At 47.0% G+C, this 24660-nt stretch overlaps 1 protein-coding gene across 4 annotated transcripts in view; it reads right to left on the bottom strand.

The window, feature by feature from the left end:
- Positions 1 to 3038: 3038 nt before the first annotated feature.
- Positions 3039 to 24660, bottom strand: part of IL6R (interleukin 6 receptor) — a 50810-nt gene continuing 29188 nt past the window's right edge. For 3 of the 4 annotated variants that reach the window (XM_058539289.1, XM_058539290.1, XM_058539292.1), the window contains exons 7-10: positions 16801 to 16847; positions 15549 to 15618; positions 10678 to 10771; positions 3039 to 4227 (exon numbers count right to left, since the gene is read on the bottom strand). In XM_058539289.1, coding sequence (XP_058395272.1) covers positions 3981 to 4227; positions 10678 to 10771; positions 15549 to 15618; positions 16801 to 16847 — 458 coding nt within the window. In that variant the 3' untranslated portion in view covers positions 3039 to 3980. Of the gene's footprint in view, positions 4228 to 7728; positions 7805 to 10677; positions 10772 to 15548; positions 15619 to 16800; positions 16848 to 24660 lie in introns of all 4 variants that reach the window. The other variant, XM_058539291.1, reaches the window with a different exon arrangement.

The raw sequence follows: 24660 nt of genomic DNA, 5'->3' as shown, positions 1-24660 counted from the left end.
AAGATCAGCCCTGAACTAACATCCATGCCAATCCTCCTCTTTTTGCTGAGGAAGATCGGCCCTGAGCTAACATCCATCACCAATCCTCCTCCTCTTTTTTTCCCCAAAGCCCAGCAGATAGTTGTATGTCATAGTTGCACATCTTTCTAGTTGCTGTATGTGGGACACGGCCTCAGCATGGCCTGAGAAGTGGTGCGTCGGTGTGCGCCCGGGATCCAAACCCAGGCCGCCAGTAGCGGAGCGCGCGCACTTAACCGCTAAGCCACGGGGCCGGCCTGTCCTCCTTAATTTTAAACCCCATCTTTCCTCACTCCTTTCCCCTCACTAATCATGCAAGTCTTTCCTTTAAATGACCCAGGTGCCCAAAACGTAATTACCTCTCAAGCGTATTTTTAGAAATTATTTATTTCAAACACAATTTTCACTTTAAATGCAAAATAGCTGGTAAAAAGAAAAAACATTGAAAAACACATCATACTGACCCTTTTGCCCCATATACAGATATTAGCCTTTGGAATTTGCTTTCAGGTAATTAGGTAAAAAAATAAAAACAAAACTTAAAACTATTATTCTCTAGGAAAAAAAACAATGTAAAGTTGAGGTATTCTATTTAACAGATGTGTGCTCTCCATCCAAATATGGTTTCTCCATTAATTAACATCCCTGCAACATGCTGTTCCAATCTTTTCCTTCTAAAGTAGATATTCGTTTGAGCATATGTTATAAAACTGACAATGTTCCCTAATAATCATTAAGGTTGCCATAGAAACTCACTGGCGCTGGCGTCAGGCCACACCGAGGACATGATGCTGGAAGGTCCTTCAGGGGACGCTCAGAAGCATCTGGCACCGAACCCCAGCCAGCTGGCCTGCCCTTCCCACAACAGTGCCACTGCCAACTGCTGCCTGGAAAACAGTTCAGTGCTCAGGCTCGAAAGGACCACCGGTTGGCCCTGTTTCTCCAAATTAAGATAAATTTGTCACCAACTTCACCTGGAGCTGGGTGTCAGACTCCTCCCCAGCTGGGTCAATCTAAGTGCCTTCTATGAGGCTTAGCACCAAAGCAGCTGGGCAAGACATTTCTGAACATTCTGCAGGAAACCCACAAACCAGGACCACTCCCAGCCTGCCCCATTCACCACCAGGTGGGCTCCCAACCCGGGTCCAGCAGCAGATTCTACACCTTGAAATGGTGTTTCCATCCTCTCCGGGACAGCAGGCAAATGGCGGAGTCTCGGTGTGAGCCCAGAGCCCGGCGAACAAACCACAAGAGCAGGACCCCATCAGAGCCAAGAGCTCTCGGAGTTACCAAAGGCTTTGGAGACACATTCAATGCTACCCCCTCGATATGTTTTTAACTTCATTAATGCTATAAGAATTAATGACCACTTTAATTTAGATCTTGAACCAGCATATTTTCAACTTCTCCCACCCAGCAGGATAAGCTGTCATGTTTCATATAAATTGCCGCCGTCCCAACATTTCACATCTGGCTGTGTGGCAGATTGCTACAGGGATGTATCAGGTGAGTAACATTGTTGAGGATAAAAGGCAGCCCGTGGGCTGCAGAAACACAGGTAAGAATGACCCGTGGCTTGAAACACATGTTCACTGACCATAGATTCAAGGACAGAGAAAGCTTAGGGTGTACACCCATGTACAGTAAGCAAGGCCTACATCCCAGAGAAGACAAATACTTTTCCTTCATTTCTACTAGCTTATAAAAAATAAAGGGAAAAAAACCCTCTTCACTACAAAAAAAAGCAGTTCCGTTACAATAATAATGAAAGCAATAACAATTTGGAGATCAAAGCTGCCTAGCTCTCAGCAATAATGAGCTATCTGGATTTCACATCTCCCCATAGCACGGCTCCGCCTGGCTTTGGTGATATTACATGTGGGTAAAAACTTGTGAAGAGGTAAAGAACCGTGGGCACAGAATCACCCTTTCTCATGCAGATTCTCATTTTTTATATTTCCCTTTAACTGCATTTTTGCTGTTCTCAAAGAAACATTATAGAAAAAAAAAAACCCACCTCCCTAACTTTTGTCGACTTAAGATGAGTTGCCAAAAGCAGCAACGGGGTCTGAAATTTACAGACAAAGCCAGCAATGAAAATCACTACCTGCCCAAGATAGTAACAGTCTGAACCTGGCAAACAAATAAAACAGGGTCATTTTCATCTTTTTGCCACCTGTCTGGTGCTGGTGGGGGTTTTTCTAAAAGGGTAGACTGCTACAAAAGTTTTGTGATCTGGTAAATTTTTAGTCGGTGGATACACAACTGATTTTCATCACAGCTTCATTCTGAGACACCTCATATACTTGAGGGTCCTAGGTTGGGTAACCACTAACGTCACTGAATTTCCAAAGCCTAGACAGAGTAGTGAGCTGAAGTGGTTAGTCAAAGTCACAGCTACATATTTAGCAGGTGCTTCAATACCAGCTGAACTGAATCAAATTCCAGGAACTAACCAAAAGAGGAAGGCACCAAGCTAAGGGATTTTTTTTAAATGAATCTCCCTCTGATAACGGAGGGCTCATGGCTTTCAGCGGTGGGGATTTTCAACTGGCAGTCGTGGGAGGCTCGCTTCCCAGCATTAAGACAGGGAGCTGGACACCGTTTCCTTCACAGCCGCCTGGGGGAGTACTACCAAGCTGCTTTTCCCCTAAATTAGAGAAGAGGCAGACTACTTTTTCGCTTTTGAAGACAAAAACAAAATTTAGAATGAAACTAGAGTCCCTTCTCTAATAGGGGAAAATCTTTTTTTCTCCTCCTCCTTTTTCACTTGACTCAGTTTTGTGCTAAACCAAGTTATTGTGCTTTTCCCCCAAGTTATTTATATACCGACACTGGGCTAACACTGGGATCTTCCACCCTGGAGATAAAATAGTCAGCAGTTTTTTAAACACCAAATTAAAATACATTCTTGCCGGGTTCTTTTGTCTTTTCACGTAAATATTATCTTCCCTAGTTACTCAGGCTCAGTTGAAACAAAATAAGCAAAGCTGGAGGAACACAGTGTTGATTTCACCGGCGCAGAACCACCGCCCCCAAGGCCAAGTCTCCTTTTGGGGGGCGGAGGAGGGAGAGGATAGAGAATATTGGTTTTCAGAGGCCAGGTCCCCCTCACCTCTGTTCCTACAAACCTGGGACCCTGTCCCCATTCCCCTCCCTCCTCTCTGCTTCTCTCCTCCTGAAGTCCTGGGATCCCAAGAGAGAAACTGAGCCAGTGCAGATGCTTCTGGATTCAGCAAGTGCCCAGGATTATCATTCACAGTTAGCAAAATGCTAATGAGAAACTAATCATAATTCCATTTCAAACCATCAGCCCCTGAGATACTATTTACCTCCCTCTCCACTATTTTTCAGGTGAGGGGAAGAAAGGCAGGCGAGAGCTTCCGCAGCCTCCGTGGTTTAAGAAACGCCGTCCTCAGGCCCAGAAGAACAGAATTGCGAAGGCATGTGGGTTTCAAGAGTTTGAAGCTGTGCAGTAGGCCAGGAGACAGGTGACTTGGAGGGGGTCTTTGGTGGGAAATCCATCCCACCTGCCTGAGGGTACAGCTTGCGGTGATCTGCCGGGGTGTGCGGGCAGCCAGCGGCTTGTCCACACCAAGCCAGGGGAGTCCAAGGTCTCCGCGGCCACCCGGCTCTGCCCACCTGAGTGTCCAGTGGAGTTTTGACACCACTCTGTTCACAGGGCCTGAGTTCACTCTAACCATTGTAAGCAGGGCATTTGGGGAAGGGTGCTCCAAACACTCAGCCACCTCTTCCTTCTAAACAGACACAGCAGACCTATTTTTACCCAGCGTAGAACATTCCATGAGGCCCTTCTGTAACCGTGAAGCCGGAGGCCCCAGGCACCTGAGATGAGCTGGAATGGCAGTGAGAAGCGTCTTTTGCTAAAGCCAGCTTGTGCTTCGTCATCCACACAATTCAGCAGGTCTGACACCCCAACCTGCCAGGTGCCACCCAGCCAGCTATCTGGGGAAGAAGTAGTCTCTATTGCTGATGTCATAAGGGCTCTGTGGGCCCCTGGCATCTGGTTGGCTATGCCTGGAGGTGTCGTCAGACTCAGGGCTGCTGGGGGATACTGGTGGGGAGATGAGGGGAACAAGGACTGGGGTGGGCTTGGGCCTCTCGGAGACCAGCTGTCCCAAAGAATACGGCGGGTGCATGCTCGTCTTGCCTTCTTTCAGAGCCTGCAGCTTCCATGTCCTCTTGAACCTTCACACAGACACACAAAGACAAGCCACATAGATGTTTAGTTCCCCCGTGATGAACCTGAGTGAAAAACACCAACAGCTGGCAGCCCTGGTGGCCTGGCACTCCCGGATTTCAGCTCAAAAGAGTGATAACTATGTATTCCGTCAGCTGTTTTTTGTCATCAGGAATTACACAATACTCTGAAGAGCTGGGGGTTTCAAAAACACCCCAAGCGTATAGATATGTATTGTTGGTCCAATTTACAAATGGGGAAACTGAGGCAGGCATGGCCTTGAATGTCCCTTTAGAGCACTGAGAACTTAATTGTTGTGTTCCAGAGGCTGCCCATAGGTATACATCATCAGTCCCAAATCCATTTACTTAACAAAGAGAGAGGATTATTTTAGTGGGGAAGGAAAATGGGTCTCTCAATCAAATTAAGGCCAGCAGGAGGGAGACCATTTGCAACAGCCATTTAATAGCAAGAAAAGGGCTGCACTGCTCCCTCAACAGCCCCCTGCTCTTCTCACTTCCGACAGTCCCATCCTCCCCACTTCTCCCTACACCTCCGGGTCCACTCCCACCACACTGGTGAGTCCTCACAGACCCAGCCGTGGGCACCACTTGGGACCACTTGGGCACGAGTGACTCATCTGACAGGAAAGTCGATGTTAAACAGGAAGGAGATAGGCATCTCTCTGATCACAGCTTCGTTCACACTGCTCTGCGCTGGGCCCAAAGCCAGGGCTCAGTAACTGAGAAAAGTCACTTGACAGCCCAAAGAAAGATGAGATGGTGATAGCAATCTTCAGAGGTAGTCAGGTCTCCTTGCTGAAGGGGCCCTTCACCTCTGCCAGGGCAGCTCACCTCCTCCCTCCTGCCTCCCACTTTGGTGCCTCCTAACTTACTGCTTACAATCCCCAAAGTGGGAGCAAGGTGGTCTCCCTCAATGCCACCAGTGTCAGCTACTCCAGGAAGGGCTGGGAGGGAGGAGGGGAAGCCACTGTCAAAAACAAGGTTTAGGGATTTTCCTTGGATTTCTTTTTATATCGACAGGCTATTCCTGTCCTTGTTATGATAAATTATTGATACTTGGCTCCAAATCTGTCATTGGCTCTTAGCCTGCTATCCAAATGGAATAAACAATCTCAAAATGTTACTCAGGGCTTCATTATTCAGGCACCACACAGGAAGGGAGAGCAGCAGGGGTGCTTACTGGAGTTATGCAGGGTCCCTGGGTGGAATTCTCCTCCCTCATGAGAGGACAGAGTCATGACACTCTGGATTTCAAAATATTCAGACCCTCTGACCCAGGAATTCCACTTCTGGGACTATACCCTAAGGAAATAACATAGCTATGGAAAAAGCTTTAGGCACAAAGATGTTCAACACAGTGTTGTTTATAAAAGCAAAACAACAACCCCAATGCCCCATAATAGGAGATTGGTTATGTGAACTTGGGTATATTCACCTAACGGAGAAGACTGCAGCTAATGAAAGTGAGGTTTACAAAGATTTTGTAATAATGTGAAAAAATCCTTATAATTAATGCTAAATTTAAAAGGCAAGATTGAGAGTTGTACATACAGAATAATCATGGTTACATAAAAACAAACAAGAAACTATGCAGAGGAAAAAGACTCAGGAAATTCATCTAAATATAAAGTGTTCTTGATCTGAGTGTTGATTGCCTGGGTGTGTTCACTTTGTGAAAAGTCATGTAACCGTACACTTATGACGTGGGCATTTTTCTGTATGTCTTTGATCTCATTTACATTTTAAAAATTAACAGTGGCTGTCTTTGGATAATGTATGATTTTTTTTCTTCTGTCTATTTGTCAGTATTTAGCAAATTGCCAGTAATTAGCAAGTAATCATATATCACATAACGTCTCTATTGACATTACTTAATCTTTACGAAAAGCAGTCCTTGTCCTCAGTTTTTTTCAAAGCAACTGGATGGGTAACTGAGAAAGATAAGCTTTCCTGCTTTTGAAATATTTTGAGGAGTGAATGAGACCTTTTCTGAAAAATCACTAAGCTCAAAAGGCCTTTGAAACCAGCAGCCTGGGGGTGTCTACGCCTGGCACTGCCCTGACCTGGGCAGGGGTCTGAGCAGGGCCTGGGGCTGGAGAGGGTGCCAGGCAGGTGGAAGGAACAAAGAGCTGAGCTGTCAGACTTCATTTGCACCTCAGCCTCTACCTTTTATCTATTTTACATATTTGGGCTTCAGAATGTTTTGTTTCAAGAAAAGCTTCTACAGCTAAAAGAAATTTTTGAAACACCCATAATAACCCTTAGTCTTTTAAAAAAATAAGATGTAGAAACTAAGACCTAACGAGAGGAAGTGATCCTACCCCCAAGGCCACAAGGGTACCCCCTGCACCCAGCCACTTCCGTGGCCCAGGACACCATGAGAGTCCCCCTGGGAACCCTCAGGCACTGCTGGTGGGAGTGCAAACTGGTGCAGCCACTATGGAAAACAGTATGAAGATTCCTCAAAAAATTAAGAATAGAACTACCATACAATCCAGCTATTCCACTGCTGGGTATTTATCCAAAGAACATGAAAACATGAATGCGTAAAGATATATGCACCCCTATGTTCACTGCAGCATTATTCATAACAGCTAAGACTTGGAAGCAGCCTAGGTGTCCATCAAGGGAAGAATGGATAAAGAAGATGTGGTATATATACGCAATGGAATACTACTCAGACACAAAAAAAAAAAAACATGCAATCTTGCTATCTGCGACAACATGGATGGACATTGAGGGTATTATGCTTAGTGAAATAAGTCAGAGGGAGAAAGTCAAATGCCGTATGATCTCACTCATAAATAGAAGATAAAAACAAAAACAGACAAACACAGAGACAGAGATTAGATTGGTGGTTACCAGAAGGGAAGGGGGCAGGGAGGAGGGTGAAAGAGATTAGGCACATGTGTACGATGACAGATGGTAAGTAGTCTTTGGGTGGTAAACATGATGTAATCTACACAGAAATTGAAATATAATGATGTATACCTGAATTTATATAATGTGATAAACCAATGTTACCTCAATGAAAAAAATAGCATTAAAAAAAGCAGTAACAGGCCAAAACAGCTCAAAAAAGAAAGAAAGAAAGTCCCTCCCAGCCCCTACTGTGGAGATAGGAGAGTCTGTGATTTTTTTTTTTTTTTTTTTTTTTTTTTTTTGTGAGGAGATCAGCCCTGAGCTAACATCCGCCAATCCTCCTCTTTTTTTTTTTGCTGAGGAAGACGGCCCTGGGCTAACATCAGTGCCTATCTTCCTCCACTTTATATGGGATGCCGCCACAGCATGGCCCACCAAGCAGTACTTCGGTGCGCGCCCGGGATCCGAACCAGCGAACCCCGGGCCGCCGCAGCGGAGCGCGCGCACCTAACCGCTTGCGCCACCGGGGCGGCCCCAAGTCTGTGATTTTTAAACATTGGAATGAGACACTACATTCGATACAAAATGATTTAAATCACAGGCATACACATAGCAAGTTCTCACCTAATAGTGTAAGTCCATTCTATACAAATGCGCAGAAAATGAATTCTCTGCTATGAGAATCCTATTTTCCCTGTGCCTGATAGCAAAAAATAAAGAGAGAATCGGTGGGGCATAGGAAGTGGGGTGGGGAGAATTGGCTCCTACAGTTATAACATCCACTTAAGAAGATGGCACACCTTTTTCAATGGCATGTTTAAATTTTTTTGTGTGTGTGTGAGGAAGATCAGCCCTGAGCTAACATCCATGCTAATCCTCCTCTTTTTGCTGAGGAAGACCGGCCCTGAGCTAACATTTATTGCCAATCCTCCCCCTTTTTCTCCCCAAAGCCCCAGTAGATGTATGTCGTAGTTCCACATCTTTCTTAGTTGCTGTACGTGGGATGCCGCCTCAGCAGGGCCGGACAAGCAGTGTGTTGGTGCGCGCCTGGGATCTGAACCCAGGTCGCCAGTAACGGAGCGCGTGCACTTAACCACTAAGCCATGGGGCCGGCCCCTGGCATGTTTAAATTTTTTAAAATTATCACTGATACTACTGGAAAAATATTTAGGAAATATTATGCTTTGCTTGAGACACAAAATAAATGTATTAAAAAGAAAAATATAGTATCATGGACTGGCAGGATGTACTTCAACCTGCCTGTCACGTTCTGCCTGTTGTAACGTGGCCATCTGTGGTTCAGCCATGCTGGCACCCCAAACCCCAACGGCGTCTTTAAGTTTATACTCTTTTCTTGATATGAGGGAATTTGGGAGTCTAAATAATTGGCCTCTTTCAAGTAAATTTGCCTTTATGGGAGAAAATGAAAACTCACCAGGCTGGGAAATAAATTACTGATATGTTCTCAGCACAGGGCATTTGTTCTGTTTGTGCCTCCAGAAACTCTGGTTGTGTAGCAACCCGCCAGTGTCCAAACACCATCAGCAGATTGGCAGCCTAGGTCTCTGATGAGTGCTGTGGCCAGTTCCCAACCTAACGCTTCTCTATTAGTGGTTAACAGCACGCCAAGATGGCGCTGCTTGTTAATGGTGCCATTGGCCAATGGTGGACTAATGGAACCAAGTGGGCCCACCTCTTAGCTGACAGACAACTAGCACAGTTGGCAGGGACTCTCAGGACATGAGTTCTAGTTTGGGCTCTGTTATTAACAAGCTGTGTGTCCTTGGGCAAGTCATCTTACTTTCTCAGGGCTGTTTCCTTATTTGTAAAATTAAAGAATTTGACTAAATGAGCCCTAAAGCCCTATCCAAAGAGCATGAGCCTTGAATTTGAATCTCAGCCTTACCCTTACTAGCTGTAATCACTCCACCTCTTTCAGCTTTAGTTTCCTCATCTGTCAAGTGGAAATCATGATATTGACTCCATAGGATCTGTGGTAAGTTATGAGAAAGGCCTGTTGAAGCCCTAATGCTGTAGAAATAGAAACAGAACACAGAAGTATATGCCTGAGGTGAGGCAAGGAATCCTTTAGAAGGCAGTAGGAAGACTCCTGAATGCTGGCATGGCCTGCATTGGCCCAAAGGTATAGAAGGTATACAGGCTCCTCCAAGGAGCTACCTCCACTCACTAGGAACCTTATCTTCTGCATACCCTTTGGACAGTTTGCTCACTACATCATTGGAGAATCAAAGTACAAACAACCCTGAACATAGTTTGAGTTGTCATCTCGATAATCTTCCAACCCAGACCACCTTGGTGGTCGAGCTAGTTCAGGGTCACTGTGAGGATCCAATGAGCTAACGGGAGGAAAGCTCTCTACCAAACACCCTCACAGACCACCTCTCACAATCACCAACTAGAGTGCCTTGAAAGTTACATATGAAGTAAGAGAAAGGAAGGGCAGAGGGAAGTTTCTCCTCTACTTGTGTTATCGTCGTAGTTAACCACTGCCCAAAGTCAGGGCCCAGCCTGACTAGTTTTAGGGCTTTAGCATATGTAAAATTGCACATTCCTGCTGTAAAGTCATGAACATTGGAAGTTTTCTTTACTGCCCATTCACTGGGAGGCCTGTTAGCCGATTATTCTGCATCCTTGGGAACGAATGACAAAAGCAACAACCAAATGAAAAAAGAGAGGATTGAGATGAAGAGCACAGTGCAACAGCGGCCAGGGCGCCAGCTCAGCCTGAGTGTTTCCCAACCATGGCTGGAGGAGAGCACTAGGAGAGAGCGTTTAAAGGTGACGCTCTAGGTCTGCTTGTTTTGAGACACAGAATGTTCCCAAGGAGGTCTGGCCAGGCAACTCAGATTTACCTGTGTACATACTTCTGTTGTGGTACTTCTCTGTGGTACTTTAATCATTTTAGTATGGTGGCTCTTGGAGGAGAGGAAAAGTCATATTCGCATTGCAATCCCAGAGCCTAGGGTGTTTCTTCAGTATCTAACACACACTCTTTCCCTCCGTTTTCACAACCAGGTTTTCCTGGTTCCTCTCCTCCCTCTCAGGCCGCTCCTTCTCAGCCTCTTTCTCAGCTCCTCCTCCTCCACACGACTTTCCAATGTTGGAACCCTGGAATTCCACAGGCTACTGTCATCAGCCTTATCCCCATCTTCTCCCATGGCTCCAACTACCATCTACATGCTGGCAACAAGCTGGATTGTCTACCAAACATGTCCACTTGGGGTTTTCACAGGCACCTGAAACCCCATGGTTCCAAAGTAGAGTCATTGCTTTTCACTCAGTTTTTCTTCCTCTATTGTTTCCAGTTTTCATGAATGACACCACCATCTGCCCAACTGCTGAAGCCAGACACTTGAGGGTCAGATGACTCCTCCCTCTCCTTCCTTCTCCTCATCTAATCTGTCATCAAATCTTGTCAATCTACCTCTAAAATATATCGTGAATCCATTCATGGCTCTCCAACCCACTGCCACCATCCTAGCCCAGGCAAAGCTAGCTAGATAAGAAAATGAGAACATCACAGGGCCACCCCCCCCCCGGGACCCATCTCACCTCAGGACAATGCCAATGCAGAGGAGCGTTCCGAAGGCCAGGCTTCCTCCAGCCACCAGGAATGTGGGCAGTGATGCCAAAGAAGAATCTTGCACTAGAAATAAAAAGAAGAGGAGGAGGAGGAAAAGGTAGAGGAGGAAGAGGAGAAGAAGGAAGGGAAGAAAAAACAAAAAACTACTCAGCTGATGCTGTCACAAGCCTCAAAGGAACCTCACACCTGGAGGAGGAACAGCCAACAGGCCACTTGACAAGCCTGCCAGTTTTCTGGCCAAAGCCAGCTCTAGAAGAGTCACCCCCAGCATAATCTAACAGACCCCAGGACTCCACCACTTGGCAAGAAATATGCCCCAAGCTCAGAGCTTCTGAGCTCCTGCGGCCAGCCACAGACTCCCACTTACCTTCAGAGTGGCTTTTCTAGTGGCATTCAGCCTGCCCCCACGAGGCACAGAGGGGTGCAAGAAACAGAGGCTTTGGGGACCTCATTGAACGGCAGCTCCATTGAGGACGATGTCAGGGAGGCTCACGTGCTTTATTTATTTTTTTTTGTGAGGAAGATCAGCCCTGAGCTAACATCCATGCTAATCCTCCTCTTTTTGCTGAGGAAGACCGGCTCTGAGCTAACATCTATTGTCAATCCTCCTCGTTTTTTTTTCTCCAAAGCCCCAGTAGATAGTTGTATGTCATAGTCGCACATCCTTCTAGTTGCTGTATGTGGGACGCGGCCTCAGCATGGCCGGAGAAGCGGTGCGTCGGTGCGCGCCCGGGATCCGAACCTGGGCCGCCAGTAGCGGAGCGCGCGCACTTAACCACTAAGCCACGGGGCCAGCCGGCCCCTTCGTGTGCTTTAAATCAAGTATTTGGGTGCAGTGTTCACCACTGGGGTGTCATCTCTTGCCTATCTCCGCACTTGATACTCAAGCCACAGCCAGATGAGCTTCACTCGTTCTTCTACATGCCGTGTTCTCTCTCCTCCCAGGGCTCTCCACACATGTTCTCTCTTCTCTCCTGGAATGCTCTTCCCACCTTCCCTGCCTCCCACTTTGCTGTCCAGTCCCACCTTGGCCTTTGGGTCTCAGATGAGGTGATGTCACTTCCTTTGAGAAGTGGCCCTGCTGCAAGCTGGGTAAGCGCCCCTCCTGGGGACTTCTCCAGCTCCACCTCTAGACTGAGCTCCCTGAAAGCAGGGACCATGGGTGTCTGGTTCACTGTTACTCTCCCAACTGCTCACCCGGGGCCTAGCACAAAGCAGGCTCACCAAATATTCCACTGAAGGAATGAAAGAACAAACTAGCTTCACAAGCAGCCGTGTCCTTCCACCAAAAGGTCCCACCTACGGCTGCCAGAGAGACACCCTGGACTGGACAGAGAGTACATCTAACAAAACCCTCATTCTCTCCCGCTGAGAAGGCAGATACAGTCATGCGCCACTTAACGACAGGGATGCGTGTTGAGAAATGCGCCATTAGACGATTTTGTCATTGTGTGAACATCATAGAGTACACTGAAGGGGAACAAAATTTGGCACCCCAAAATGAGTCTCTTTAACATGAGGATTAATTTAGACTGATTATTTTTAAGAAACAAAAGACTCAGAAAGTTTTTCTTGTTACCTCTCCCTAACTGCCTAAAAGAATTCAGATAAAAAAATCTGCCTCAGGAAATAACCTATCACCTTAGCATAACGTGAACTAGGTGGTAGACAGGGAGGAACCTAGAAAAGCCTGTTTGTTGGGGTCCCCTCTGTGTTCTGTTTCTGTGTGGCCAAACAAACATTTGTTTTCCAAACATTTGCTCCTTTTCACCCACTTGAGTTGCCTTCCTTCCCTTTGAAGTCCGACTCTCCCCACCCCCAACATCTTCTTTTGTCTTTAGCTGAGGATGGAATTTAAGGTGAGAGCTTCGGCCATTTGGGGGAGTTACTTGGTATTCCTGGGTTTCTCCCATGTATATGTGTTATTAAACTTTAGTTTGTTTTTCTCCTGCTAATCTGTCTCATGTCAATTTAATTCTTAAACCAGCCAGAAGAACCTAGAAGGGTAGAGGAAAATTTCTTTTTCCCCTACAGTGCTTACACAAACCTAGATGGTATAGCCTACTACATACCTAGGCTATATGGTACTAATCTTATGGGACCACTGTCGTATATGGTCCATTGTTGATTGAAACATCACTATGCAGCACATCACTGTACCTGCAGTCACATGGACTCGGGATTCAGGCTCTTCTGCCCCTGCCAGTCATCACTTCACGTGCCCACTGGATGCAGGCTTTGCCATGAGTCTAGACTGGTAGTGGGCATTGACTGCAAGAACAGGTCTCTCCGAGTATGTCCCACATCTCTTGGCAGAGACATCCATTTAAAGGAAGCAGTCTGCTTGGCTTATTCATTTACTAGTATTTATCATCTTTTGTATTTGTTCCTTCTTTCACTGAACAAATATTTATTGAGTGTCTATCACGTGCCTGGCTTTGTTCTCAGCCTTGGGGTTACAGAGAAAAAGATGACAGAAAAGCTCCTGACTTCCTGGATCTCACATTCTAATCAAGGGAGACAGACAAACAAGTATGTAACATGACATCAGCAGTGACAAGGGCAATGATGAAATGTAAAGCACAGGAAGGGGAGAGAGTGACAGTGGAAGGCTCTGTCAGATGCAGTGGTCGGGAAAGGCCTCCCTGAGAAGGGGGCATTAGAGCAGAAGCTTGGATGTATAAAGGAGCTGGCCAAGTGGAAGTTGGGGGAAGAGCATCCAGGCAGAGCAAGCAGCAAGTGCAAAGGCCCTGAGGTAGAGCATGAGTGGAAGAGCAAGGAGGGCAGAGTGGGTGAGAGCGAGAATGGAGAAGTTAAGGTCTAAAGAAAGGGGGCTTGACCCCATAGAGTCCAGGGCCTTTGTCAGGACTTTGGCTTTTACTCTGGGGAAGATGGTGGGAGACAGGGAGAGCTTAGATTTGTGTTTCAAGAGTCACTCCGGCTGCTGGTTGGCAAAGAGTCTGCTGGAGGTTAAGACTAAAGGCCAGTAGACCAGCAGGCAGCTCCCAGAGTCCTGCAGGAGGAGAGACAGCAGTGGCTGGACCACGTGTTGGCAGTGGAGGTAGTGAAAAGTGGTCAGCTTCTGGACATGTCCAAGGTACAACTGACAGGACCTGCTGGGGGACAGGACAGGGGGCGAGGGGTAGAAGAGGAAGCATGCCTGATCTCCTGGACCCAGTAACCCACAGAATGTGGTGCCACTTACTGAGATGAAGAAGATGGAGAAGAACAGATTTGGGTTGGAGAGGTGGGGAGGCATCAAGCATTCTGTCAGCCATGTTAAGTTTGAGATTTCTAGTAAGTATCCAGGTAGACCTGTCAACTAGGCAGTGGATGCATGAGTCTGGTCTCAGTGGAAAGGTCGGTGAAGGAGATATAAATTTGGGAGTCATCAGTCCATAGATAGTCTTTAAAGACATGGAGCTGGATGAAATCATCAGTGAAAGTGGATGAAGACCCGAGGGTCCCTCCTCCACAGCAGCCCTTGAACTGCTGCCCCAACCGCCCACCCATATTATTCAAGATTCATTTCAAATGGCACCTCCTCCATGAGCTTTCTGTGATTCCCCCAACTCAACGTGCTCTCCCAAGTCTCTAAACTCCACTTCGCTTTTGTCAACTTAAAAAGCAAACTTGCCTGTTATTTTATCCTCAAAACAAGTTTATTCAGGAATAGCCAAAAGAATTGCAATTCTGGATGTGCATGCTATGGCAAACCACAGGCAAATCCAGAACTCAAAGGAGGGGAACTGCCTTTACAGAGAAAAACGAGGAGCAGAGAGCGGCTGTTCTAAAGGAAAGTCCATTGGAGGAAAGTAACAGTTCAGGGTGGCAACGGCTTCTCAACTGGCTGAGCTGTGGCGTTTCTCATTGGCTGGGCTGTTACCGGGTGGGGAGAGAAATCTTCCTTCAGTAGTAAAGTAGTTTTACTTCTGTCCAAGATGCAAGCCCCGCTTTAATTGATGATGTGTGATAGGGCCTGAGAGCTCCTCCTACAGGCCTTCCTGACTCCAATTTAGTTAAGGTTTCTTTTATTAATTTCCACACTTTCTCTCGGCCTCCTTTTTGGCCCATCTCACACTCTGCTCTTTGTTACAGTTACTACTTTAGTCTTTGCCAGAGCCCATCCACTGGACTGTAGACTCCTGGAGAGCAGGGATGGGTTCAATTCCCTGAGTCTACAGCTGTGCAGGCAGAGCTTAGCCCCAGGTATTTAGTAGGTCCTCCCCAGGTGCACTGCAATAGGGAGGGCTTTGCAACCAGGATGGCACAGCATGGCAGCCAGCAGCATGCAGGCGGCAATTTGCCCAGGTAAGGGAAATGAGGCCAAGGACTTCCTCAGAAAGCCCAAGAGCCATCAGATGGAGCTGCTCATCTACTGAACCTCCGGAGTCTGGACTCCATGAGTCCCATACATATAGTAAAACAAACACAGGACCTCTGATCTTTCCTGCTGCAAATGTCGGTCAGTTTTCCCGGTCTTGCAGGTACAGAGAATCAGAAGCATTGAAATCAAGGGCTTCCAAAACAAAGATTTCCCTCCACATGTGTTCCATTTCAGACTCCAGTGATTTTGTTTGTAGCACACTCATTTGTATTCTGGGCCAATTCTGAAATATTTCACTGATTTGTCACATTCTTCTTATGGTCCCCTCACTGTATCTTAGGTAACAATATCAACTTGGATGTATAAAGTAATAAAAGAATATTTCTGCCATTGATCCCTTTCATTAAGCAGACTGGCCCTCTGCCAACATTTCCAAATAAGAAAGGACTTTCTGCAGAGACAAGTCTTTTGCGCCCTTAAACCTACAGGAATATAAAAATATTCAGTCCTTACCTGGCAGGCTTGTTGCATTTGCAGAATCTTTAAATGGAATATTTTCATTGTCTTCATTAGTAGTAGATGCCTAAAAGAGACATTCCTCACTGTAAGCCCGTTTCCACCATCATTCAGGACCCAGCACAGGTGCCACCTCTCCTTAACCCGCTCCCTGAGCCACCCAGGGCTTTCTTTACTCTATCTCATGGACCTCTCTATTTCTGACCTGTCACTCTCAACTTTTGCACTATTATTTGCATTATTTTTATCTACACCTTGCCTACTCGAGGTAGGGGTTTCTTCTCAACTGCCTCTCCATTAGGAGCCAAAAGGCACAGCACCTTGCACAGAGGAGATACTCAGCAGATACGCTGAAGCAGCAGTCGTCCTATGGGTCTGGTGCCAGGGCATAGGTACCACCACTTACTGAGAAAAACACAGACTAGAATCCTGGATCCACCACTTACTACCTATGTGACCTTGAGCAAGATTTCTTAATCCATATGGGTATCAGTTTTCCTCCTTTGTAGGCATGACCATCCTGGCCCTTGAATGTAGGTTAATGTAAGGATCAAATGAGATTGCAAATGGAAGGCTCAGAGCCTAGTGGGGCTTGGCAAGTTCTCAGTCAGGGTCAGCTCCCCTACACCCTGTGTTGGATGCTCTCTGGCCCCACAGGAATGGGCTTCACCCTGGAGCTGCTTCTGCCAGTGCAGGACAGTCAGGCATGGAATATGGGTAAGGTGCAGGACCCCAGGCTCCTCCCCTGTGCTGCCCAGCACCGGGAGGGGCTGAGTCTCCTAGCTCAGCATTTAGGGAATTGAGGACCACAGGAGGAGATGTAGTTGGGTGGGAAACTGGATTACTCAAGGATCTGTTAAGCAGCTTCAGAGATAATCCTCTTTCCAGAAAATTATGACACCAGGAGTCCACAGGGGAAAGGGCTCGGATGAGCTGAGTCTGAGTTGCAAGCGAAGCCGTTAGTGGTGTCCAAGGAGCTCAGAGAGGAGACAGCAGCCACTAGACCCAGAGCAGTTCTGAGAGCCAGGCCAGTGTGCTCCACACTTTCCATGGCCCCAACAGCCCTGGGATGAGAGAACTGCTTTACCATGTTTCATAGAAGTTTGAAAAGGACAGGTAACTTGCCCACGGCCATATTTCTAGTTAAGTGGCAGAGCCGGGATTTGAACCAAATCCTGTCTGGTGCCAGCCCACCGTCCTAACCATTGGGTGCTGCTGCCCTGACTCTTTTACAAGAACACAAGCTCACCTGTGTGGAGGGGGACACCTCAGTCTCAGCTCCAGAAGTCCTGGGTTCTGTGGATAGAAGGAAGGGTCATTATTAATGATTCATGGACCCTGAAGTCCTGTCTGACAGGCTGCAGAAGCAGAATAAAGTTGATCACAATGTTATTTAAAAGAGCATAATGTCAGAAATAACCAAATATCCAACCATAAGGGACTAGCTATATAAATTATGATATAGCCAGATATTGCAACAGCCTTTAAAAATATTTTTAAAAATGTTGAGGACATGATATTATGTCATATAAAAAATGCAAGGCAAGAAGTCCATATAGTTTGATCCACAGTTTCTAAAGAAACATATTTATATCATTATTTGTTGTATATTAAATTATATACAATAATATATATTCACATACAGGAAGAAAAAATTGGAAGGATACACATCACCAGACAGAAGCACTGTTATCATTTTGATTATGACGACAGTAGCTAACAGTGCCGTATGACATAGAGGAAAGTTGTTAAGAGACTAAATCATTGAGTTCTCATCACAAGGAGAAATTTGTTTTTCCTTTTTTCTTTTCTTCTTTTCTTTGTATTGTATCTATATGAGGGGATGGATGTTAGCTGAACCTATTGTGGTAATCATTTCACAGTATATGTAAATCAAACCATCATTCTGTACGCCTTAAACTTATACAGTAACGTATGTTAATTACTTTTCAATAAAACGGGGAAAAAAATTAAATTTAATTAAGAAAACATTAATATCCCTCTATGCACCTTTTTGCAATAAAAAGTATTTAAAATAAACAAGTTCTTATCTGCCTGGGTGGGTTTCATACACCGCCTGCGAAGGGATGTGGACCAGACACCCTCACAAGGCCCCTCCCCCTCCATGGGAACAGTGTTTCTGCAGCAAACCCAAGGCAGCAGGAGGCCAAGTATCAAAGTGAGAACATTGACACGAGGCCGGCTCAGCCGCAAACGTGGGCCCAAGGGACCAGGGGTGACAGGCAATGGGTGGAATGCTCTGGATTTTAACATATTTTCTTTTCAGTTTATCATCTTTCCATCGAGAAGTTAAAAATACCACAGACATGGTTTACACAAAGATGTCGAGCCTCCCTGAGCCAGGAGTAGAATAAGGACCAACAAGGGGTGGAGGAAAGGGTGACTCTGCTTCTGCTTGGGAGGGAGTTTCCAGCGGGAGTATGCCATCCCCAGGCGGGGAGGAAACCACACTCTAGCATCACTGGAAGGGACGTAAGAGCATGTTCAGTCTCCCCACTGTACAGAGGAAAGAGAGGCCCAGAGAAGGAAAGCAACTTGTCCAAGGTCACACAGTAAGTTAGCCCCAAATCAACCTAGAATAAATAGGAGGGACCTAGTCTCCTATTCTTTTGTGTTCCTCCCAGCTCAGCCTGGCAGAGAACAGTGAGACCCATGGCAGGGGGTGAGTGATGGATGAAGAGAGGATATGGGGGTGCTAAAATGAAAGCTAAAACCAGGGGATGGGGGCAGCACTACATAGAAAACATGGCTGACCATGGATGGTCATTCGGTGCAGTGTTTCCCAAGCTCAGCCATGTTCAGCATCATCTGTGGCCTTTCAGGCCCCATCCCAGACCTCTAGCCTCAGCATCTTGGGGACGGGATTCACCCATCAGGGGTTTTAAAAGGCTCCCCACATCCAAAGAGATGATTCAGGAGGAAAGGGGGACCCACATAGCTTCTACCCTCAGCTCTGACCCCCAGCATGACCTGCGGTCCAGAGAAGGATGTTTAACATTTGGAGGCTCAGATTTCTGGGAGTAAAGTGGTTGGAATTTTATCTCGAACAACCCAGGAATGTTACCAAAGTGAATAACATTTTTCTAATGCAGAATAAAATTAAGTCTTACATAACAAGATTTTTTCAAAAGCTCCTGAGATGATCACGGGGCCCCCCGATTTAGACCATTTTGTCTCCTGAGATGAAGGAGGAGCAGCTTTTGCATTGTTCTTAATAATCATCATTTCCACTCTACAGACAAAGAAACGGGCTCAGAGCAAATTAACTTAGATCGATAACATTAATAGCATACTAATAAAATATTACTAATATTTCTTGCACCAACCTTTGTTGAGGCTCACCATACACCAGTCCAAGTGGCTCGTGTGCCTGTACTGTCATCTCATTTCACCCTGGTAGCATCATACGAGGCAGGGGCTGTTACATCAGTTTTACAAAGACCTTGAGGCTCAGAAAGGCTACGGAACGTTACCAACATCAGGGAGCATGTGTTTTTTCTGCTTAGGCAAAAGTATTTCCTATTTCTCCTCAAGTATTTTATATTTCCTAATGCCCGACTTCAGCTAGCATGTTGGGCAAAAGAAAGGAAGCCACTATGATTCCTTGACCACCATGGGCCCCCTCTGTGCCAGGAGGTGACAGTGGTAGTGACAGGGTTGGTGGTAACAAAACAACAGCCACAATGACAACAATACCAAACATTTATTAAGGACTCACTATGTGCCAGGTGCCATTCTACCCACTGTACACGAATTAACTCCTTTAATCCTCACAACAATACTCTGAGATGGGCACCATTATTATTCCCACTGTACAGATGGGGAAACTGAGGCACAAGGAGGTTAAATAACTTGCCCAGAGTTTTCTAAAAAATAAGTGGTAAAGGTTTCTGGCTCCAAGAATGATTCTTTTTCTTTATTTAAAATATCATCTCTGGGCCGGCCCCGTGGCTTAGTGGTTAAGTGAGCGCGCTCCACTGCTGGCGACCCGGGTTCGGATCCCGGGCTCGCACCGATGCGCTGCTTCTCTGGCCATGCTGAGGCCGCGTCCCACATACAGCAACTAGAAGGATGTGCAGCTATGACACACAACTATCTACTGGGGCTTTGGGGGGAAAAAATAAATAAATAAAATCTTTAAAATATCATCTCTAGACTGAACGTTTCTCAAACTTAGGGAGTATATCTTCTCATCTTTGTAAACTCAGACCTTAACACAGGCCTGGCATCTTGCTGAAAAACCACGTAATTAGTAAAATTTCAATTATGGAAAATCACTGGGAAAAAAGACGATTAGGAACATTAACAGTGGTTGCTGCTGTGTGTTTCCCCTGGATCAATATTTCCAAGATTGGAAGATGTACTTTTATATTCGTAACAAAATGAATGGATGACCATACTCCAATAAGTGAGATTAATAGAAGACAGCACGTGAGTTATTCTTGGGTTTTTTTTTTCACATATGAGTTTTTAAAACAAGAAACTTCTGTTGAGAATTGGTTTGGGTTTGCCTGCTTGGGTTTTGGAATAGAGAAATCCAATATAAAAGGTGGCAGAGACCTTCATACCAGATGTGTAACCTTGGCCAAGGTCAAGACACTTAACCTCTTTTATTTATTTATTTTTTGTGTGAGGAAGATCAGCCCTGAGCTAACATCTATTGCCAATCCTCCTCCTTTTTTTTTCCCCCCCAAAGCCCCAGTAGATAGTCGTATGTCATAGCTGCACACCCTTCTAGTTGCTGTATGTGGGACGTGGCCTCAGCATGCCCGGAGAAGCGGTGCGTCAGTGCGCGCCCGGCATCCGAACCCCGGGCCGCCAGTAGCGGAGCGCGCGCACTTAACCGCTAAGCCATGGGGCCAGCCCCACTTAACCTCTTTTAGATCTTGTTTCTTTATTTCTAAGCAAGAGGGTTGGCTCCCTCCTGCACAGATCACCTGAGATCATGCTGAAAGGACCTAGTGCTGGCCCAGGACACAATATTTAAAAACTGGCCCAACTCTCAAAATTAAGGACAGAGAACACAAAACATTTTTTTCCAACAAAGTATTTTTTTTTTTTGCCGGGAAAGATTTGCGCTGAGTTAACATCTGTTGCCAATCTTCCTCTCTTTTTTTTTTTCCTTCCCAAAGCCCCAGTACATGGTCATGTATTCTAGTTATAAGTCCTTCTGGTTCTTCCATGTGAGCTGCTGCCACAGCATGGCTACAGACAGACTGGTGCTGTGGTTCGGCGCCCTGGAACCAAACCTGGACTGCCAAAGCGGAGCATGCCAGACTTTAACCACTAGGCCATGAGGGCTGGCTCCAAAATATTTTTAAATTGTATATTATGACCAGTTAAGATATGGGTGGGGCTCAGGGGTTGGAGTACAGAGAGGGAAAATAGGAATGGGCTGAGAATAAAAGAGGGAAAAAAAAAAGGAAAAAGGAGGCCAAACAGCGGCACAGATGAGAGCACAAGCAGGGAGGGATGACCCACAAAGCCAGACACTTACAGGAAGGGGTGGGGAGACCCGCAGGCTGAGCAGCTCCAGGCAGCGCCTTCCCCTCTGAGCACGCTCCCTCCCGCCCTCCACTTCACACCTCCGTACACAGCATAAACCACCAACCAGAAAGTTAATCACTGCTCCTCCATTCGAGCCAAAAAAAACCCCCAAAACACCAAAAACACCTCACTGAGGAGCTGACAGTCTCCTTAGGAGAAACAACTCACCTCCAGCTGGGTCCCAACCATCATTCAGGACGGTCTATAGAGAAGTCTACTGGTCTGTGGCCAAAGAAAAATACGGACAAGGCAGTGTGGATCTCTGCATGGTGTAAGGTTGCCAGAGCGTCCTTCACTCTGAGCTTAAGCTCTTGTCTCATCCTCTCTTCCATGAAATAATGGTGATGGTAGACGGCAATAGCTACTTTTTATTAATCTTTTAATTTTATGTCCTTACTTCGCGAAATTAAAAGTTGGCAACCTTATTTGATCCCAAAATTCTTTTTGAAATTTGACAGACCTGTGAAATCCCATAGTCTAGGAACCTCTGAGCTATGCACAGAGGTCGGGCAGGTGGGGACGATGTGGGAGGAGGTGATGCGGAGACGAGCACGGAAGGAAGAGCGGAGTTGACCAGACGAAGACACCACATGAGGATGGAAGGACACGTGTGCGGAAGTGCTGGGCCAGGTTCAGTCCAGCTGGAGGAAGGAGATACGTGAGGAAGGGCCAAGCATGAAGGAGAGGTGGGCAGGCAGCCCGAGAAGGCCCTGTGCACCAAGCTCAGGAGTTCGAACTTCACCCGGGAAGCAATGGAGAGCCCTGGCTATAGGTCGGGGAGTGGCAGATGCAGGCGTGTGATTTAGCAAGTGGCCTGCAGCAGTGGTGTGGGGGACACATGGATGCTCTCACACCAGAGACAGGAGACCAGTTAAGAGAGGTTGTTGTAAGAATTCTGTCTTGACAAGAACCTGAACCACGGAGGGGGGTGTCTAGCCTGATGGCCTGGCTTGGGTGGCCAGCTAGGTGGTGGCGCCCTTCGCTGGACAAGGACTGCAGGGAGGTTGGTGAGGGCGGGCGATGTGTTTAGTTTGGGTCGTGGAGGAGGACGGACCTGGGCGGATGTCTGGGCAGAGCGGAGACAGGAATCCAGAGCTCAAGACACAGGCTTGGCCTGGAGACACAGACGACTAACAGCAACGCTGGCTTTCATTATCTGCTCACCATGAGCCAGGCTCTGTGCTAAGTGCTTTCCATCTCCTTTAATTCTCACAACCACTCTGTGAGGCAGGCTTTTGGTTTTTCTGAGGCAGGCATGATTATTCCCACTTGACAAACAAGCGAACTTAGGCTCAGCTGGGGACTTCCCCAGGGTCACGCAGGTAAGGGGCAGGGCGAGCCGCCAGACCCGTGTCCCTCTGACTCCAAGGCCAGCGCTCTGAGCGGCTACACTGCTCAAAGTGGACATGGAGAGGCCACCCAGGGGAACGGGCACTGTCAGAGCGCTGTGGAACACAGCACAACAGTGAACGCAGCGGATGACACGCTGAGGAGCGAACAGGGCTAGACCTTCAGAAACGTGTGCCCAGTGTTCTTTCACCTGCAGGATTTCCTGTAAGTGAATCCTACAGGAATTGGGGGTGCTAAGGAGAGGAACAAAAGGAACTCTCCCAGAATGGGATGGCCAGAGCGCTTGAGATGACAATAGGTAGCTGTAGGGATCTAGGCCAGGGAGACCCACCTGCCTGGAGAGTCCCCAACCCTGGCTTCAGGGCACCACGAGGGCCTTCCAATGCAAACCTCTAGCACCTCCTCCAATTGGTGCAATTCCCAAGAACAGGTCGACGCTGCTCTCTACCTGCCACACGCAGTCCTAATGATTTTCTGGGTGTAGGTGAGCAGAGAATGAGAGGGAGTCAAAGGGATTTGTGAGGAGCAAGAAATAACCCTCTCATGCCTAACGGGCTTTTCCCAGGCACTTTGCCCCAAGCTCACTTTGCAAAGGGGACTTGGGGACCACAGACTTGCTGGATGCCAGCCCTGTCAGTGCAGAGGACAAACCTGGGAGAACTCCCACTCGGGAAGAGCCGCTGACCAGCCACCCCGTCAGTGAGTAACCTCTTCTTCCTGCTGTGACATCAGTGCCACAGTCTCGATGAGTCACTGCAGCTGCTGCTGTCCAAAGGACCTGGCCCTGCTGGCTGGAGCAGGGGCCCTGAGAGGTGTGACTCAGGGCCCGGCCCTCCCCTCCTACAGGGAACCTCCAGCCACCCAGCACATACTATGATCATTGGGAAAGCTTTCGCAAACTACCCATTCTACATCCCCCTCCAGATTCCAATTCAGTGGGTCCAGGATGGTACCCAGGGTAGCGATTCTGGGATGCCCTTGGCCCCACACTCTTTACCCCAAGCACCAAACAACATTGCACTGTAATTGCTAATGCCCCTACATTTGCAGGACGGGTTATTATTTCTAAAGAATGTTTTCCAGTGGACTCATAAAAGCTCTCCAAAGGCGAGAAGACGAGTCATATCACCTCCACTTTCCAGATGACAAAACTGAGGCTTTGAGAGGTAAACTAACTTTACCAAGGTCATACAACCTGATTCCCAAGTCCAAAGTACTTCCCATGACCTATGTCACCACCCCACACCTAGGCTGAGAGGTAGGGGCATCCTGTCCATCTGGGCTTCAAGGGCTGGAGGTCTTTGGGGTTGGGATGCCCATTGATGTGGTATCTAGTGCACTGACATGTCCCAAACAGACGAAAAACTCCACTGTCAGTAAAACACACCTAAACTAGTGTTCTAAGTTCCCTCTCATTTTCTAGAAGTGCTCCCCAATTTCCAACCGAAATCCCTCCTGCATCAGAATCATCCAAGTTCCCCTTGCTCTGCCCTCAGCAGAGAGGGGAGCAGCTTGTTTCTCTCTTGAACACATTCACCAGTAGGGTTTTGAGGACCCCCCCAAACCACACACTGACAGGATGGGGAGCTCACACTCTTCAGCTGCTTATGGGAGAAGTAGCCAAGTGTTCTGGCTGAGCTCACGTGGTCACTCTAGCAAGTCACAGAAGCACAGTGGCATGAGGCTGAAAAGTTGGAGACTGTGCCCCAGCTACACCATCTTCCACTGGAGGGAGGACGTCAACAATTTAAAAAGGATTATCCACAAACGAGACGAGGTTCAGTGAGAAACCCACAAGCCATCCCATACAACAGCCTGGGAACAGAGGCCCAAGCAGATGCAGGTCTTCTGGGAATTCCAGAAGAATTCAGAGAGAGTAGACTAGCAGACTACTCTCTGCCAACACTTGGTCACCCCAGACAGCAAGGCCCAGTGAGGCCAGAGTTGGGTTCACATGAAAAAGAACTTTCTGAGTAGACATTTCTCCAAAAAAGATATACACATGGCCAAGAAACACATGAAAAGATGCTCAACATCACTAATCATTATGAAGATGCGAATCAAAACCACAATACCATTTCACATCCATTAGGATGACTATTATCAAAAACACAGAACAAGTGTTGGCAAAGATGTGAAGAAATTGGAACCCTGTGCATTGCTGATAGGAATATAAAATGGTGCAACCACC

The sequence above is a fragment of the Diceros bicornis genome, chromosome 4, assembly GCF_020826845.1.
Source record: "Diceros bicornis minor isolate mBicDic1 chromosome 4, mDicBic1.mat.cur, whole genome shotgun sequence".
In the NCBI taxonomy this organism is placed as follows: Eukaryota; Metazoa; Chordata; class Mammalia; order Perissodactyla; family Rhinocerotidae; genus Diceros; species Diceros bicornis.
This window is presented reverse-complemented; position numbering and strand designations above follow the sequence as displayed.